General features: G+C 41.0%; 2 protein-coding genes across 2 annotated transcripts; both read left to right on the top strand.

Moving 5' to 3' along the window:
- Positions 1-4,250: 4,250 nt before the first annotated feature.
- Positions 4,251-6,743, top strand: LOC143259351 (uncharacterized). The gene has a single exon (XM_076521024.1). It carries the CDS (start codon positions 4,251-4,253, stop codon positions 6,741-6,743), a length of 2,493 nt encoding a protein of 830 aa, XP_076377139.1.
- Positions 6,744-7,271: 528 nt separating this feature from the next.
- LOC143259350 (uncharacterized) lies at positions 7,272-8,045 on the top strand. Its single transcript, XM_076521023.1, has one exon. It carries the CDS (start codon positions 7,272-7,274, stop codon positions 8,043-8,045), a length of 774 nt encoding a protein of 257 aa, XP_076377138.1.
- The last annotated feature ends 10,095 nt before the right edge of the window (positions 8,046-18,140 follow it).

Genomic DNA, 18,140 nt, shown 5'->3' with positions numbered 1-18,140 from the left:
CGCATGGATTTGAAGGTAAATCTTCTACTTCCAATTGATTTGACGTTAAATCATGTCTTACGCTTGGATATAAAGCTAACTCGTTTGTTGCGCCTGCATTTGAAGCTATATCACTTATATCGCAAGTATAAGAAGCTAAATAATTTGTGTCGCATGGATTTGATGCTAAGCCTTCTACTTCGCAGTGATTTGAAGTTAAGTCATGTGTTTCCCTTGGGTGTGAAGCTCAATCGTTTCTTTCGCATGCAGCTGAAGCAAAATCACGTATATCACAAGTATTTGAAGCTAAACCATTTGTTTCGCATCTATTTGAACCTAAATCTTCTACACTGCATTGATTTGAAGATAAATCATGTGTTACCCTTGGATTTGAAGATCACTCGTTTGTTTCGCCTGCATTTGAGGCTATATCACTTATATCGCAAGTATGTGAACCTAAATAATTTGTGTCGCATGGATTTGATGCTAAGCCTTCTATTTCGCATTGATTTGAAGCTAAATCATGTGTTTCACTTGGATTTGAAGCTAACTCGTTTGTTTCGCATGCAGTTGAAGCTAAATTATGTATATCACAAGTATTTGAAGCTAAACCATTTGTTTCGCATGGATTTGAAGGTAAATCTTCTACTTCCCATTGATTTGAAGTTAAATCATGTGTTACCCTTGGCTTTAAAGCTCACTCGCTTGTTTCGCCTGCATTTGAATCTATATCACTTATATCGCAAGTATAAGAAGCTAAATAATTTGTGTTGCGTGGATTTGATGCTAAGCCTTCTTCTTCGCATTGATTTGAAGTTAAATAATGTGTTTCGCTTGGATTTGAAGCCAACTCGTTTGTTTCACAGGCAGTTGTAGCTAAATCATGTATATCACAAGTATTTGAAGCTAAACCATTTGTTTCGCATGGATTTGAAGGTAAATCTTCTACTTCCCATTGATTTGAAGTTAAATCATGTGTTCCGCATGGATTTGAAGCTCACTCGCTTGTTTCGCCTGCATTTGAATCTATATCACTTATATCGCAAGTATAAGAAGCTAAATAATTTGTGTTGCATGGATTTGATGCTAAGCCTTCTTCTTCGCATTGATTTGAAGTTAAATAATGTGTTTCGCTTGGATTTGAAGCCAACTCGTTTGTTTCACAGGCAGTTGTAGCTAAATCATGTATATCACAAGTATTTGAAGCTAAACCATTTGATTTGCATGAATATTAAGCAGATCCATGTGTTTAGTATGAATAGTAGCTAAATGATGTGTTTCGCATGGATTTGAATCTAACTCGCTTGTTTCGCTTCCAGTTGAAGATAAATCATTTATATCACAAGAATTTTTGAAGCTAAATCATTTGTATCGCATGGATTTGAAGATAAAACTTCTTCGGATTGATTTGAAGATAAATCGTTTGTTTCACATGCAGTTGAAGCTAAATCATTTATACCGCAATTATGTGAAGCTAAATCATTTGTTTCGCATGCATTTGAAGCTAAACCTTCTATTCTGCATTGATTTGTAGCTAAATCATGTGTTTCGCATGCATTTTAAGCTAAACATTCTACTCCGCTTTGATTTCAAGCTGAGTCATGTGTTTCGCATGCATTTGAAGCTAACTCGTTTGTTTCGCATGCAGTTGAAGCTAAATCATTTATATCTCATGTATTTAATGCTAAACCATTTGTTTCGCAAGGATTTGAAGCTAAACCTTCTACTCCGCATTGATTTGAAACTAAATCCTGTGTTTCACATGGATTTGAAAGTAAACCTTATACTCCGCAATGATTTCAAGCAAAATCATGTGCTTCGCATGGATTTGAAGCTATCTCGTTTGTTTCGCATTGAGTTAAAGCTAAATCATTTATGTCGCAAGTATTGTTCCGTCACGTAGAACCTCCCGCAGACCTCTCTCGTGAAGGGTTTATGGCACGGACAAGCGTGGGTCATCTGAGGAGACGGAGATCTTTTTTGGCAGCTGCCGAACATCCGGGCAGTGTCTCCGTCTTTTCTAATGATGGCGACGTGTCGTAAATCCAAAAGGCCCGAAAAAACTCCCTCAATAACACTTGAGATTTTTGAACGCGTCTTGGGAAAGTTAGTCCCAACCGTCGCGGGGATGACATCTCAAGGCCCAGAGGACCTCCCCAACCACGCAATTACGTGTCTCACCCCTCTTGCAGGACGGTACGAAACGTTCGGAGGACGCTGATTGGGAAATCGTAATTTTCGAGAAAACCATTCAGTGCATCCAGGCATGGAGGTGGAGGTTCCTTCAAGAATCGCAAGTGGGGAAAAGGGTATAAAAAACGCGAGCAGTCGAGGCGAGTGAGTGGTTCAGTAGTTTTCAAGCAGTATTATTATTCTTACAGTCGCCTTCAAAAACATATATTCTCGATCCGGAGTCTCACTCGTGCGTCAAACAGTCTCAATCGTTCGGAGACTCACTCGTCGCAACCGGAGACTCATTCGACTCGGGAACTTAATCGCTAAATCATTCGAAATCGGTCAATCGGACCGATAACCCATACAAAACCGACGCGTCTTCAAACAAGTGAAGCCCGGGCCTTACAACCCCGGTAGGGTTGACGTTCGATCCCCGCGGGTCAAAAAGGCGTCGTAAAAGCACGGCGCTACATTTTGGTCCTTTGAGCCGGATACGGGAATCGCACCAGGACTCGAGCAGCCAGCCTTGCAGAGTATCGAGATACGTCTTCGGCAATCATTCGGTCCAGAGACGCTTCCATCACGCAAGGACATCGTACAAGGTAAGCTCGTCCAAAAGGATTTGCTATTTCTTAATAAGAACGTGATCATTCCTTTCGTGATTCCCATCCACTTACATCGCATCATTTAACATGTCGACCTCAGTTGAACACCGAGACCAACAATTTCGCGCTCTAAAAATGAAATGCCGCTCATTCAAGTCACAAATAACGTGGCTTCGGAATTTCATTGAATCATACGTCGATTCAGAAAAGGACAGAATCAGGTTAGATGATCGAATCGGCAGACTCCGCAAGTCATTCGAAAATTTTAACGCGGATCAAGATGTCCTTATGATGTTAGAAGATTTCGACGAATCAGAGCGCGAGCGCGAAGAAGTGACTGACGCATACGACGACGTGACGGCATCAGCACTCATTCTCCAGCGATCATTCGACTCGTAGTCTCGAGAAAACAATTCCGCGCGAAATTCTCCGGTATCAACTGCATCAACGTACGCAGTCCCGGTAAATTTGCTAAAAATCAACCTTCCGAAATTCGACGGTAAAATGGAAAATTGTCTCACATTTAAGGATGCATTCAGTTCTTTAATCGACCAACAGTCCGGTCTGAACAACATACAAAAATTAAATTATCTGCGATTGTCGCTAACCGGAAAGGCAGCTTCCACGATTCAAGCCTTCACAATATGCGACGACAATTATAACGAAGCGTGGAGTCACTTAAAGGAACTGTACGACAACGAACGCGCACTCGTATTACGCCACGCCGCGCTTTTGCGAGACACCCCCGCAATGCCCGACGATTCATCGGAATCAATCCGCGACTTGGCCAACCACGTGCAGCTTCATGTGCGATCATTGCAAGCCCTCGGTAGATCATGGGAGGATATCGCAAACGATCTATTAGCGAGTATCCTCATATCAAAAATGAGCAAGGAGACGAAGAAAACGTGGGAACGAACTCTGGCCGACACCCAAGTTCCAAAAATCGCGGACGTATTCAAATATTTGCATAACGCGTCGCATCAATGCGACGACGATGACACCGCGCCCCCAAAATCTGATCCTCGGACGAACGCGCATCCAATCCGATCTCGTCAGATCTCATCATCTCCGCGAATAAAACGCCGGACTTTCGCTACCAACAACACGAACTACAAGGTCGAGACGGCCAACGATTCGCGTTCGTCACCGTCGGATCGCGCGACTAAACGGAATTGCAACATCTGCAACGCCGGATCGCACCCCGTGTTTCAGTGCAGCAAATTTCTGGATGCTTCGATTGTCGACCGGATCGCGATGGCACGCAAGGCGAATGTGTGTCTAAATTGTTTAAATTCCAGCCACAAAACCAACGACTGCACGGCCGGAAAATGTCGTGTATGTAACAAGCAACATAACACGAAGCTTCATCTAGATGACGATAGAAAACAATGACAAAACGCATCGCTGTCGAAGCCGCGCCGTACAAGAAATCGAAAATACAGGATCCGGAAAAGTGCTCCGTCCGTCAAGATCGCGACAAACGAATTAATGGCTACCGCAGTTGTCGACGCGTTAGACTGCGACCGAAAACCATTCGAATGTCGAACCTTGATAGACACTTGCTCGAACGCGAATTACATCACCGAAAGATTCGCGAAAAAATTACGTTTACCACAAAGGGCAGCTTCCGCAACCATCGAAGCATTGAACGACTTGAACACTCTAAGCGACAAAATCGTTTCAACCGCCATCAAATCGAAGACGTCAAGATTTCAACGAGACCTCACGTTTTTGGTAATCCCCAACATTTCGGGACCCATACCGGACACGAACATCGACCGATCTAAATTGCGAATCCCGGTCAATCTCAAATTGGCAGATCCGAATTTTCATCGTCCAGCATCCGTGGACATGTTAATAGGCACCGGCCCTTCGCTAGCCAGCCTAAGCATCGGACAAATCGACCTGTCAACATCCAACGGACCGGATCTAATTTTGCAAAAAACTCAATTCGGTTGGATCATCGGGGGGAGTGTTTTGTCTGCTTCGTCGCGCGTGAAGCACCGAACATTTGTTAGCAATCTCGACTTCGACATATCGAAATTCTGGACCATCGAAGAGGGATCGCGTGAGCAACATTTAACAGTCGAAGAACGCGAGTGCGAAGACCACTTCATCGACCACGTGAAACGAGACGACACCGGACGTTACGTCGTCGCGCTACCGTTCAACGCGAAGAGAACATTGATAGGCGAAACTCGGACGCAAGCCATTAATCGGTTTCTTTCGCTTGAACGCAAACTTCAGCGTGATCCGTCATTGCGCGTAGAGTATTCCGCGGTCATGAAGGAATATTTGACGCTCGGCCACATGAGCAAGACGAAACCACAAAACGCGAATGGTTTCTACCTGCCCCATCACGCGGTCATCAAAACTTCGAGCTCAACGACAAAAGTTCGAGTAGTCTTCGATGGTTCGGCGAAGTCAAGCAGCGGGCTGTCCCTGAACGACGCATTGAATACAGGGCCAACCATTCAGGATGACATTTTCGCACTGCTCGTACGATTTCGAATACATACGTACGTCTTGACCGGAGACATCGAAAAGGTGTACCGGCAAGTTCTCATACGGCCAGAGGATCGTCGTTATCAGCGAGTTCTGTGGAGAAACGAGCGCAACGAAATAGCCGATTACGAGCTAAACACAGTCACATTCGGACTGTGCTCGGCACCATTTCTGGCTAAACGAAGCATCCATCAGCTTGCAAACGACGAGCAAGCTGACTTCCCACGAGCAGCTACAACCATAAAGCGGGACTTGTATGTCGACGATCTCCTCACCGGCGCGAACACCTATGAAGAGGCCAAGAATCTACGCGACGAAATCATGGAACTACTCCAGCGCGGACGATTCAACATCCGTCAATGGATCTCCAACGACCCTGAACTTCTTGAGGGTTTAAACAAGGAGCAGATCCATCCGAAATTCTTCGACGAGTCCACGGTGAAGACGCTCGGTATCTCGTGGGACGCGCGAAACGACTCAATCGCGTACGCCGTCGACTTCCACGCTCCAACAAAGATCACGAAACGGACCATCTTGTCGACTATCGCAAGAATTTTCGACCCGCTAGGTCTCTTGGCCCCGGTCACTGTCGTAGCAAAATTAATCATGCAACGTATATGGCAGTTGAAATTAAATTGGGACGAATCGCTGCCAGCCAGTCTTCACACGGAGTGGATCGCATTCGTAGAAGAAATCGGGCAATTAAACAACATTTCGTTTGATCGAAACGTCGGTCAACCTTCCACGCAAAGGCTCGAACTTCATGGCTTTTGTGACGCAAGCGAACGTGCGTATGGGGCATGCATATACGTGCGCTCAATCAACAACCGCGGAGAAATAGACAGCAAATTGCTTTGCGCCAAATCACGTGTCGCCCCGCTGAAAACCGTAAGCCCCGCCCGTTTAGAACTGTGCGGTGCAGTTCTTCTGGCATCACTGTACGTCACAGTCCGAGAGGCTATGCACATCGAAACCGAGCATGTTAACTTCTGGACCGATTCTACCATCGTCTTGAACTGGATCCAGAAGGAACCATGCACCTTAAAAACATTCGTAGCCAATAGGGTGGCCGACATACAAGGCAAAACAGACATTGCTGCTTGGCGACACGTGAGATCTCAAGACAATCCAGCAGATCTACTGTCAAGGGGACAATCACCAGCCCAATTTCTTCGCGATTCGAACTGGCGGCACGGACCCGAATGGCTATCCACCATCGAATCGACATGGCCAAAATCGAAGTTCGACATCACGGAAGATGTGCCAGAAGTGAAACGTCTCAAGTGTCTCGCTACCGTTAGCCATACCGATGAAATCTTAACCAGGTACTCCGATATATCTCGGTTAATTAGAATCACCGCGTATTGCTTACGATTCAGACAGCCTCGCAAGAACAAAGGACCTCTGACAGTCGAAGAGCTCCAATCGGCAAACGAGCAAATAATCAGATTGGTCCAAGCATCGGCTTTCGCCTAAGATCTGCAAAAACTAAAAACCGGGTCAAATTTACATGCGAAAAGCAAACTTTTGCCGCTACACCCTTTCATCGATGAAAGGGGTATACTCCGCGTGGGAGGCCGGTTGCAAAACTCGAAACTACAATATGCCCAAAAACATCCGATTTTGCTTCCCAAAGGTCACCATATCACCAATCTGATCATTCACGACAAACATGTGAGCAATCACCACGCCGGCATTACAACAACCTTATATGCCGTGCGACAGAAGTACTGGCCGATCGACGGAAGGAATGCGACTCGCAAAATCGTGCGACAATGCGTCAGGTGTTTCAGGGTGAATCCGCCTACACCCGAATACATCATGGGAAATCTACCCGCCTCCCGAGTTACCGAAACGCGGCCCTTCTATAACTGCGGTATAGATTATTGCGGACCCTTTTATATCAAGGAACGGCGCTTCCGCAATCGCACCAAATTAAAAATTTAAGTTGCCGTATTCATATGTCTGGCTACCAAGGCCGTTCATCTGGAAGTTGCGAGCGATATGACGACCGAAGCGTTTATCGCGGCATTAAAACGTCTCATCGCGCGTCGAGGCATATGTCGCAACATTTATTCCGATAACGGCTCCAATTTCGTGGGAGCTAACAATGAATTACGGGAACTCCAAGAAATCTTGAAAGGGGACAACAGGGTAGAAAATTTCCTCGCGGGCAAGGGAATTACATGGCACTTCATGCCTGCCCTTTCACCACACTTCGGCGGGATATGGGAAGCCGCGGTGAAATCATTTAAACACCATGTCAAGCGAGTCGTTGGGGATGAATTGTTCACGTTCGAGCAATTCAATACATTCATCACTGAGGTCGAAGTGATTTTGAATTCTCGCCCTTTAACTCCCCTATCCTCAGATCCTCACGATCCATTAGCCTTAACACCTGGAAACTTCTTAATTGGCAATCCATTGACGAGCTTGCCGGAAGCCGATCTCACTTCAACGCCCACGAACCGGCTGTCGAGGTGGCAGCATATCCAAAAGGTTAAGCAAGACTTTTGGACTCGGTGGCATAAGGAGTACATCAACCACCTTAACGTACGACAAAGGTGGAGCCAGGGCTCCCATGACATCCGAGAAGGCACCATCGTCGTTCTGAAAGACGACAATCTTCCACCGCTCCAGTGGCACCTGGGTCGCATCGAGAAGATTCATCCAGGGGAGGACAATGTCATCCGGGCTGTTTCCGTTCGAACATCTACCGGTGTTTACAGGCGCAATGTGAAAGAGTTGGCGCCGTTACCAGTCGAGGACACCCACTAGAGACAGTCGCTATTCTTAAGTAAATTTAAGATAGCTTTAATCGAACTATAGGGCATTGAGCGATTTGTCGCTCAACGGGGGGAGCATGTTCCGTCACGTAGAACCTCCCGCAGACCTCTCTCGTGAAGGGTTTATGGCACGGACAAGCGTGGGTCATCTGAGGAGACGGAGATCTTTTTTGGCAGCTGCCGAACATCCGGGCAGTGTCTCCGTCTTTTCTAATGATGGCGACGTGTCGTAAATCCAAAAGGCCCGAAAAAACTCCCTCAATAACACTTGAGATTTTTGAACGCGTCTTGGGAAAGTTAGTCCCAACCGTCGAGGGGATGACATCTCAAGGCCCAGGGAACCTCCCCAACCACGCAATTACGTGTCGCACCCCTCTTCAAGACAAGGCCCGTGCAGGACGGTACGAAACGTTCGGAGGACGCTGATTGGGAAATCGTAATTTTCGAGAAAACCAATCAGTGCATCCAGGCATGGAGGTGGGGGTTCCTTCAAGAATCTCAAGTGGGGAAAAGGGTATAAAAAACGCGAGCAGTCGAGGCGAGTGAGTGGTTCAGTAGTTTTCAAGCAGTATTATTATTCTTACAGTCGCCTTCAAAAACATATATTCTCGATCCGGAGTCTCACTCGTGCGTCAAACAGTCTCAATCGTTCGGAGACTCACTCGTCGCAACCGGAGACTCATTCGACTCGGGAACTTAATCGCTAAATCATTCGAAATCGGTCAATCGGACCGATAACCCATACAAAACCGACGCGTCTTCAAACAAGTGAAGCCCGGGCCTTACAACCCCGGTAGGGTTGACGTTCGATCCCCGCGCGTCAAAAAGGCGTAGTAAAAGCACGGCGCTACAAGTATGTGAAGCTAAATCATTTGTTTCGCATCGATTTGAAACTAAACCTTCTACTTCGCATTGATTTGAAGCTAAATCATATATGTCGCTTGGATTTGAAGCTAACTCGTTTGTTCGCCTGCATTTGAAGCTATATCACTTATATTCGCAAGTATTTGAAGCTAACTCAATCGTTTCGCATGGATTTGAAGCTAAGCCTACTACTTCGCATTGATTTGAAGCTGAGTCATGTGTTTCGCATGGATTTTAAGCTAAATCATGTGTTTCGCATGGATTTGAAGTAAAATCATGTGTATCGCATGGATTTGAAGCTGAACTTTCTACTCCGCATTGATTTGGAGCCATATCATGTGTTTCGCATGGATTTGAAGCTAAACATTCTACCTTGCATTGATTTGAAGCTAACTCGTTTGTTTCGCATGCAGTTGAATCTAAATCATCTATATCGCAAGTATTTGAAGCTAAATCATTTGTTTCTTATGGATTTGAAACTAAGCCTTCTACTTTGCATTCATTTGAAGCTAAATCATGTGTTTCGCATGGATTTGAAGCTAACTCGTTTGTTTGGCATGCAGTTGAAGCTAAATCATGCATATCCCAAGTATTTGAAGCTAAACCATTTGTGTCGCATGGAATTGAAGATAAGCCTTCTACTTCGCATTGATTAGAATCTAAATAGTGTGTTTCGCATGGATTTGAAGCTTACTCGTTTGTTTCGCATGCAGTTGAAGCTAAATCATGTATGTCACAAGTATTTGAAGCTAAACCATTTCTTTCGCATTGATTTCAAGCTAATCCTTCTACTTCGTATTCATTTGAAGCTAAATCATGTGTTTCGCATGGATTTGAAGCTAACTCGTTTGTTTCGCATGCAGTTGAAGCTAAATCATGTATGCCACAAGTATTTGAAGCTAAACCATTTGTTTCGCCTGGATTTGAATATAAGCCTTCTACTTCGCATTGATTTGAAGCTAAATGACGTGTTTCGCATGGATTTGAACTAACTCGTTTGTTTCGCCTGCATTTGAAGGTAAATCATTTGTTTCGCATGGATTTGAAGCTAACTCGATTGTTTCGCATGGATTTGAAGCTAACTCGATTGTTTCGCCTGTGCTTGAAGATATATCACTTAAAGCGCAATTAACTGAAGATAAATCGTTTGATCCTCATGTATTTGAAGCTAAGCCTTCTACTTCGCATTGGTTTCAAGTTTAATCATGTGATTCGCATAGATTTGAAACTAACTCGATTGTTTCGCCTGCATTTGAAGCTATATAACTTATATCGCAATCATATGAAAATAAATCATTCGTATCTCATGTATTTCAAGATGAGCCTTCTACTGCGCATTGATTTGAAGCTATTTAATGTGTTTCGCATGGATTTGAAGCTAACACGTTTGATTCACATGCAGTTGAAGCTAAATCATGTATATCACAAGTATTTGAAGCTGAACCATTTTTTTCGCATGAATATTAATCTAAATCATTTGTTTCGCATGCAGTTGAAGCTAAATCATGTATTTCACAAGTATTTGAAGCTAAACCATTTGTTTCGCATGGATTTGAAACTAAGCCTTCTACTCCGCATTTATTTGAAGCTAAATCATTTGTTTCGCAAGGATTTCAAGCTGAACCTACTACATCGCATTGATTTGAAGCTAAATCATTTATTTCGCAAGTATTTGAAGGTAAATCATTTATTTCGCATGGATTTGAAGCTACGCCTTCTACTTCGTATTGTTTTGAAGCTAAATCATGTGTTTCGCATGGATTTGAAGCTAACTCGTTTGGTTCGCCTGCATTTGAAGCTATATCACTTCTATTCGCAACTATTTGAAGCTAAATCAATCGTTTTACATGTATTTGAAGCTAAATCAATCGTTTTGCATGGATTTGAAGCTAAGTCTTCTACTTCGCATTGATTTGAAGCTAAAACATGTGTTTCGCTTGAATTTGAAGCTAACAGTTTGTTTCACTTGCAGTTAAAGCTAAATCATGTATATCACAAGTATTTGAAACTTAGCCATCTGTTTCGAATGAATTTGAAGCTAAACCAAGTGTTTCGCATGAATTTAAAGCTAAATCATGTGTTTCGCATGAATTTGAAGCTAAATCATGTGTTTCGCACGGATTTGAAGCTGACTCGTTTGTTTCGCATGCAGTTAAAGCTAAATCATGTATATCACATGTATTTGTAGCTAAACCATATGTTTCGCATGGATATGAAGCTAATCCTTCTACTTCGCATTCATTTGAAGCTAAATCATGTGTTTCGCATGCATTTCAAGCAAACTCGTTTGTTTCGCCTGCATTTGAAGCTATATCACTTATATTCGCAAGTATTTGAAGCTAACTCAATCGTTTCGCATGGATTTGAAGCTAAGCCTTCTACTTCGCATTGATTTGAAGCTAAATCATGTGTTTCGCTTGAATGTGAAACTAACATGTCTGTTTCACTTGCAGTTGAAGCTAAATCATTTATATAGCATGTATTTGAAGCTGAATCATTCGTTTTTTATGGATTTGAAACTAAGCCCTCTTCTTCGCATTCATCTGAAGCTAAATCATTTGTTTCGCATGGATATGAAGATAAACATTCATCTCCGCATTGATTTGAAGCTATATCATTTCTTTCGCATGGATTTGACGATAAACCATCTACTCTGCTTTGATTTGAAACTAAATCATGTGTTTCGCATGCATTTGAAGCAAAACCTTCTACTCCACATTGGTTTGAAGCTAAATCATGTGTTTCGCATGGATTAGAAGCTAACTCGCTTGTTTCGCTTCCAGTTGAAGCTAAATCATGTATATCGCAAATATTTGAAGCTAAATCATTTGTATCGCATTTATTTGAAGCTAAACCTTCTACTTCGCATTGATTTAAAGCTAAATCATGTGTTTCGCATGGATTCGAAGATAAGCCTTCTACTTTGCATTGATTTAAAGTTAAACCATGTGTTTCGCATGGATTTGAAACTAACATGTTTGTTTCGCATGCAGTTGGAGCTAAATCATGTATATCACAAGTATTTGATGCAGAACCATTTGTTTCGCATAGATTTGAAGCTAAACCGTCTACTTCACATTGATTTGAAACTAATTCATGTGTTTTTCATGAATGTGAAGGTATCTCGTTTGTTTCGCATGCAGTTGAAGCTAAGTCATTTATATCGTAAGTGTTTGCAGCTGAACCGTTTGTTTCGCATGGATTTGAAGGAAAACCTTCTACTCCGCATTGATTTCAAACCAAATCATGCGTTTCGCATGGATTTGAAGTTAACTCGTTTGTTTCGCATGCAGTTGAATCTAAATCATCTATATCGCAAGTATTTGAAGCTAAATCATTTGTTTCGCATGGTTTTGAAGCTAAACCTTCTACTCCGCATTAATTTGAAGCTAAATCATGCGTTTCGCATGAATGTGAAGGTAACTCGTTTGTTTTGCACGCATTTGAATCTATACAATTTATATCGCAAGTATTAGAAGCTAAATCATTTGTTTCTTATGGATTTGAAACTCAGTCTTCTACTCTGCATTGATTTCAAGCTAAGTCATGTGTTTCGCATAGATTTGGAGCTAACTCGCTTGTTTCGCATGCAGTTGAAGCTAAATCATTTATATCGCTAGTATTTGAAGCTATATCGTTTGTTTCGCATGGATTTGAAGCTTAACCTTCTACTCCGCATTGATTTCAAGCTAAATCAGGTGTTTCGCATGGATTTGAAGCTAAACCTTCTACTCCGCATTGATTTCAAGCTATGTCATGTGTTTCGCATGGATTTGAAGCTAACTCGTTTGTTTCGCATGCAGTTGAAGCTAAGTCATTTATATCGCAAGTATTTGCAGCTGAACCGTTTGTTTCGCATGGATTTGTAGGAAAAGCTTCTACTCCGCATTGATTTCAAACCAAATCATGCGTTTCGCATGGATTTAAAGATAACTCGTTTGTTTCGCATTCAGTTGAAGCTAAATCATTTATGCCGCAGTATGTGAAGCTAAATCATTTGTTTCGCGTGGATTTGAAGCTAAACCTTCTACATCGCAATGATTTGTAGCTAAGCCATGTGTTTGGCATGGCTTTGAGGGTAACTCGATGGTTTCGCATGCATTTGAAGTTATACCTGCTATTCTGCATTGATTTGAAGCGAAATCATACGTTCCGCATGGATTTGAAGCTAAACCTTCTACCTTGCATTGATTTGAAGCTAACTCGTTTGTTTCGCATGCAGTTGAATCTAAATCATCTATATCGCAAGTATTTGAAGCTAAATCATTTGTTTCTTATGGATTTGAAACTAAGCCTTCTACTTTGCATTCATTTGAAGCTAAATCATGTGTTTCGCATGGATTCGAAGATAAGCCTTCTACTTTGCATTGATTTAAAGTTAAACCATGTGTTTCGCATGGATTTGAAACTAACATGTTTGTTTCGCATGCAGTTGGAGCTAAATCATGTATATCACAAGTATTTGATGCAGAACCATTTGTTTCGCATAGATTTGAAGCTAAACCGTCTACTTCACATTGATTTGAAACTAATTCATGTGTTTTTCATGAATGTGAAGGTATCTCGTTTGTTTCGCATGCAGTTGAAGCTAAGTCATTTATATCGTAAGTGTTTGCAGCTGAACCGTTTGTTTCGCATGAATTTAAAGCTAAATCATGTGTTTCGCATGAATTTGAAGCTAAATCATGTGTTTCGCACGGATTTGAAGCTGACTCGTTTGTTTCGCATGCAGTTAAAGCTAAATCATGTATATCACATGTATTTGTAGCTAAACCATATGTTTCGCATGGATATGAAGCTAATCCTTCTACTTCGCATTCATTTGAAGCTAAATCATGTGTTTCGCATGCATTTCAAGCAAACTCGTTTGTTTCGCCTGCATTTGAAGCTATATCACTTATATTCGCAAGTATTTGAAGCTAACTCAATCGTTTCGCATGGATTTGAAGCTAAGCCTTCTACTTCGCATTGATTTGAAGCTAAATCATGTGTTTCGCTTGAATGTGAAACTAACATGTCTGTTTCACTTGCAGTTGAAGCTAAATCATTTATATAGCATGTATTTGAAGCTGAATCATTCGTTTTTTATGGATTTGAAACTAAGCCCTCTTCTTCGCATTCATCTGAAGCTAAATCATTTGTTTCGCATGGATATGAAGATAAACATTCATCTCCGCATTGATTTGAAGCTATATCATTTCTTTCGCATGGATTTGACGATAAACCATCTACTCTGCTTTGATTTGAAACTAAATCATGTGTTTCGCATGCATTTGAAGCAAAACCTTCTACTCCACATTGGTTTGAAGCTAAATCATGTGTTTCGCATGGATTAGAAGCTAACTCGCTTGTTTCGCTTCCAGTTGAAGCTAAATCATGTATATCGCAAATATTTGAAGCTAAATCATTTGTATCGCATTTATTTGAAGCTAAACCTTCTACTTCGCATTGATTTAAAGCTAAATCATGTGTTTCGCATGGATTCGAAGATAAGCCTTCTACTTTGCATTGATTTAAAGTTAAACCATGTGTTTCGCATGGATTTGAAACTAACATGTTTGTTTCGCATGCAGTTGGAGCTAAATCATGTATATCACAAGTATTTGATGCAGAACCATTTGTTTCGCATAGATTTGAAGCTAAACCGTCTACTTCACATTGATTTGAAACTAATTCATGTGTTTTTCATGAATGTGAAGGTATCTCGTTTGTTTCGCATGCAGTTGAAGCTAAGTCATTTATATCGTAAGTGTTTGCAGCTGAACCGTTTGTTTCGCATGGATTTGAAGGAAAACCTTCTACTCCGCATTGATTTCAAACCAAATCATGCGTTTCGCATGGATTTGAAGTTAACTCGTTTGTTTCGCATGCAGTTGAATCTAAATCATCTATATCGCAAGTATTTGAAGCTAAATCATTTGTTTCGCATGGTTTTGAAGCTAAACCTTCTACTCCGCATTAATTTGAAGCTAAATCATGCGTTTCGCATGAATGTGAAGGTAACTCGTTTGTTTTGCACGCATTTGAATCTATACAATTTATATCGCAAGTATTAGAAGCTAAATCATTTGTTTCTTATGGATTTGAAACTCAGTCTTCTACTCTGCATTGATTTCAAGCTAAGTCATGTGTTTCGCATAGATTTGGAGCTAACTCGCTTGTTTCGCATGCAGTTGAAGCTAAATCATTTATATCGCTAGTATTTGAAGCTATATCGTTTGTTTCGCATGGATTTGAAGCTTAACCTTCTACTCCGCATTGATTTCAAGCTAAATCAGGTGTTTCGCATGGATTTGAAGCTAAACCTTCTACTCCGCATTGATTTCAAGCTATGTCATGTGTTTCGCATGGATTTGAAGCTAACTCGTTTGTTTCGCATGCAGTTGAAGCTAAGTCATTTATATCGCAAGTATTTGCAGCTGAACCGTTTGTTTCGCATGGATTTGTAGGAAAAGCTTCTACTCCGCATTGATTTCAAACCAAATCATGCGTTTCGCATGGATTTAAAGATAACTCGTTTGTTTCGCATTCAGTTGAAGCTAAATCATTTATGCCGCAGTATGTGAAGCTAAATCATTTGTTTCGCGTGGATTTGAAGCTAAACCTTCTACATCGCAATGATTTGTAGCTAAGCCATGTGTTTGGCATGGCTTTGAGGGTAACTCGATGGTTTCGCATGCATTTGAAGTTATACCTGCTATTCTGCATTGATTTGAAGCGAAATCATACGTTCCGCATGGATTTGAAGCTAAACCTTCTACCTTGCATTGATTTGAAGCTAACTCGTTTGTTTCGCATGCAGTTGAATCTAAATCATCTATATCGCAAGTATTTGAAGCTAAATCATTTGTTTCTTATGGATTTGAAACTAAGCCTTCTACTTTGCATTCATTTGAAGCTAAATCATGTGTTTCGCATGGATTTGAAGCTAACTCGTTTGTTTGGCATGCAGTTGAAGCTAAATCATGCATATCCCAAGTATTTGAAGCTAAACCATTTGTGTCGCATGGAATTGAAGATAAGCCTTCTACTTCGCATTGATTAGAATCTAAATAGTGTGTTTCGCATGGATTTGAAGCTTACTCGTTTGTTTCGCATGCAGTTGAAGCTAAATCATGTATGTCACAAGTATTTGAAGCTAAACCATTTCTTTCGCATTGATTTCAAGCTAATCCTTCTACTTCGTATTCATTTGAAGCTAAATCATGTGTTTCGCATGGATTTGAAGCTAACTCGTTTGTTTCGCATGCAGTTGAAGCTAAATCATGTATATCACAAGTATTTGAAGCTGAACCATTTTTTTCGCATGAATATTAATCTAAATCATTTGTTTCGCATGCAGTTGAAGCTAAATCATGTATTTCACAAGTATTTGAAGCTAAACCATTTGTTTCGCATGGATTTGAAACTAAGCCTTCTACTCCGCATTTATTTGAAGCTAAATCATTTGTTTCGCAAGGATTTCAAGCTGAACCTACTACATCGCATTGATTTGAAGCTAAATCATTTATTTCGCAAGTATTTGAAGGTAAATCATTTATTTCGCATGGATTTGAAGCTACGCCTTCTACTTCGTATTGTTTTGAAGCTAAATCATGTGTTTCGCATGGATTTGAAGCTAACTCGTTTGTTTCGCCTGCATTTGAAGATAACTCATGTATATCACCAGTACTTGAATCTAAACCATTTGTTTCGCATGGATTCGAAGATAAGCCTTCTACTTCGCATTCATTTCTAGCTAAATCATGTGTTTAGCATGGATTTCAAGCTATCTCGTTTGTTTCGCATGCTGTTGAAGCTAAATCATGTATATCATAAGTATTTGAAGCTAAACCAATGTTCGCATGGATTCGAAGGTAAGCCTTCTACTTCGCATTGATTTGAAGCTAAATCATGTGTTTCGCATGGATTTGAAGCTAAATCGTTTGTTTCGCCTATAGCTGGATATAAATAATGTTTATCACAAGTATCTGAATCTAAACCATCTGTTTCGCAAGATTATGAAGCTAAACCATGCGATTCGCATGGATTTGAAGCTAAATCGTTTGTTTGGCCTGCAGTTGCAGCTAAATCATGTATATCACAAGTATTTGAAGCTAAATCATTCGTCTCGCATGGATTCGAAGATAAGCCTTCTACTGCGCATTGATTTGAAGCTAAATCATGTGTTTCGCATGGATTTGAAGCTAACTCGATTGTTTCGCATGCAGTTGAAGCTAAATCATGTATATCACATGTATTTGAAGCTAAACCATTTGTTTCGCATGGATTCGAAGATAAGCCTTCCACTTCGCATTGATTTGAAGCTAAATTATTTGTTTCGTATGTATTTGAAGCTAACTCGATTGTTTCGCATGCATTTGAAGCTAAATCATGTATATCACATGTATTTGTAGCTAAACCATTTGTTTCGCATGGATTTGTGGATAAGTCTTCTACTTCGCATTGATTTGAAGCTAAATCATGTGTTTCGCTTGGATTTGAAGCTAACTCGTTCGTTTCGCATGCAGTTGGAGCTAAATCATGTATATCACAAGTAGTTGAAGCTAAATCATTTGTTTCGCATGGATTCGAAGATAAGCCTTCTACTGCGCATTGATTTGAAGATAAATCATGTGTTTCGCATAGATTTGAAGCTATCTCGATTGTTTCGCATGCAGTTGAAGCGAAATCATGTATATCACATGACTTTGAGGCTAAACCATTTGTTTCACATGGATTTGAAGATGAGCCTTCTACTTCGCATTTATTTGAAGTTAAGTCATGTGTTTCGCATGGATTTGAAGCTAACTCATTTGTTTGGCATGCACTTGAAGCTATTTCATTTAAACCGCAAGTATTTGAAGCTAAACCATTCATTTCGCATGGTTTTGAAGCTAAGCCTTCTACTTCGCATGCATTTGAAGCTAAATCATGTGTTTGCCTTGCATTTGAAGCTAACTCGTTTGCTTAGCCTGCATTTGATGTTATACCATTTATATCGCACGTACTTGAAGCGAAATCATTTGTTTCTCATGAATTTGAAGCTAAATCACGTGCTTCGCATGAATTTGAAGCTAAATCGTTTCTTTCTCGTGAATTTGAAGCAAAATCGTTAGGCTCACATGGAATTGAATCTGAATCGTGCATTTCGCTCGAATTTGAAAATCGTGTATTTCGCACGAGTTGTTTATTATTTTTCGCTTCCTAATATTTGCAACAATTCTGTTTGATAGAAGTATGG

Source organism: Megalopta genalis, chromosome 4 (genome assembly GCF_051020955.1).
Source record: "Megalopta genalis isolate 19385.01 chromosome 4, iyMegGena1_principal, whole genome shotgun sequence".
Taxonomy (NCBI): domain Eukaryota; kingdom Metazoa; phylum Arthropoda; class Insecta; order Hymenoptera; family Halictidae; genus Megalopta; species Megalopta genalis.
Note: the sequence above shows the minus strand (reverse complement) of the source record. Positions and strands in the feature narration are given on the sequence as shown.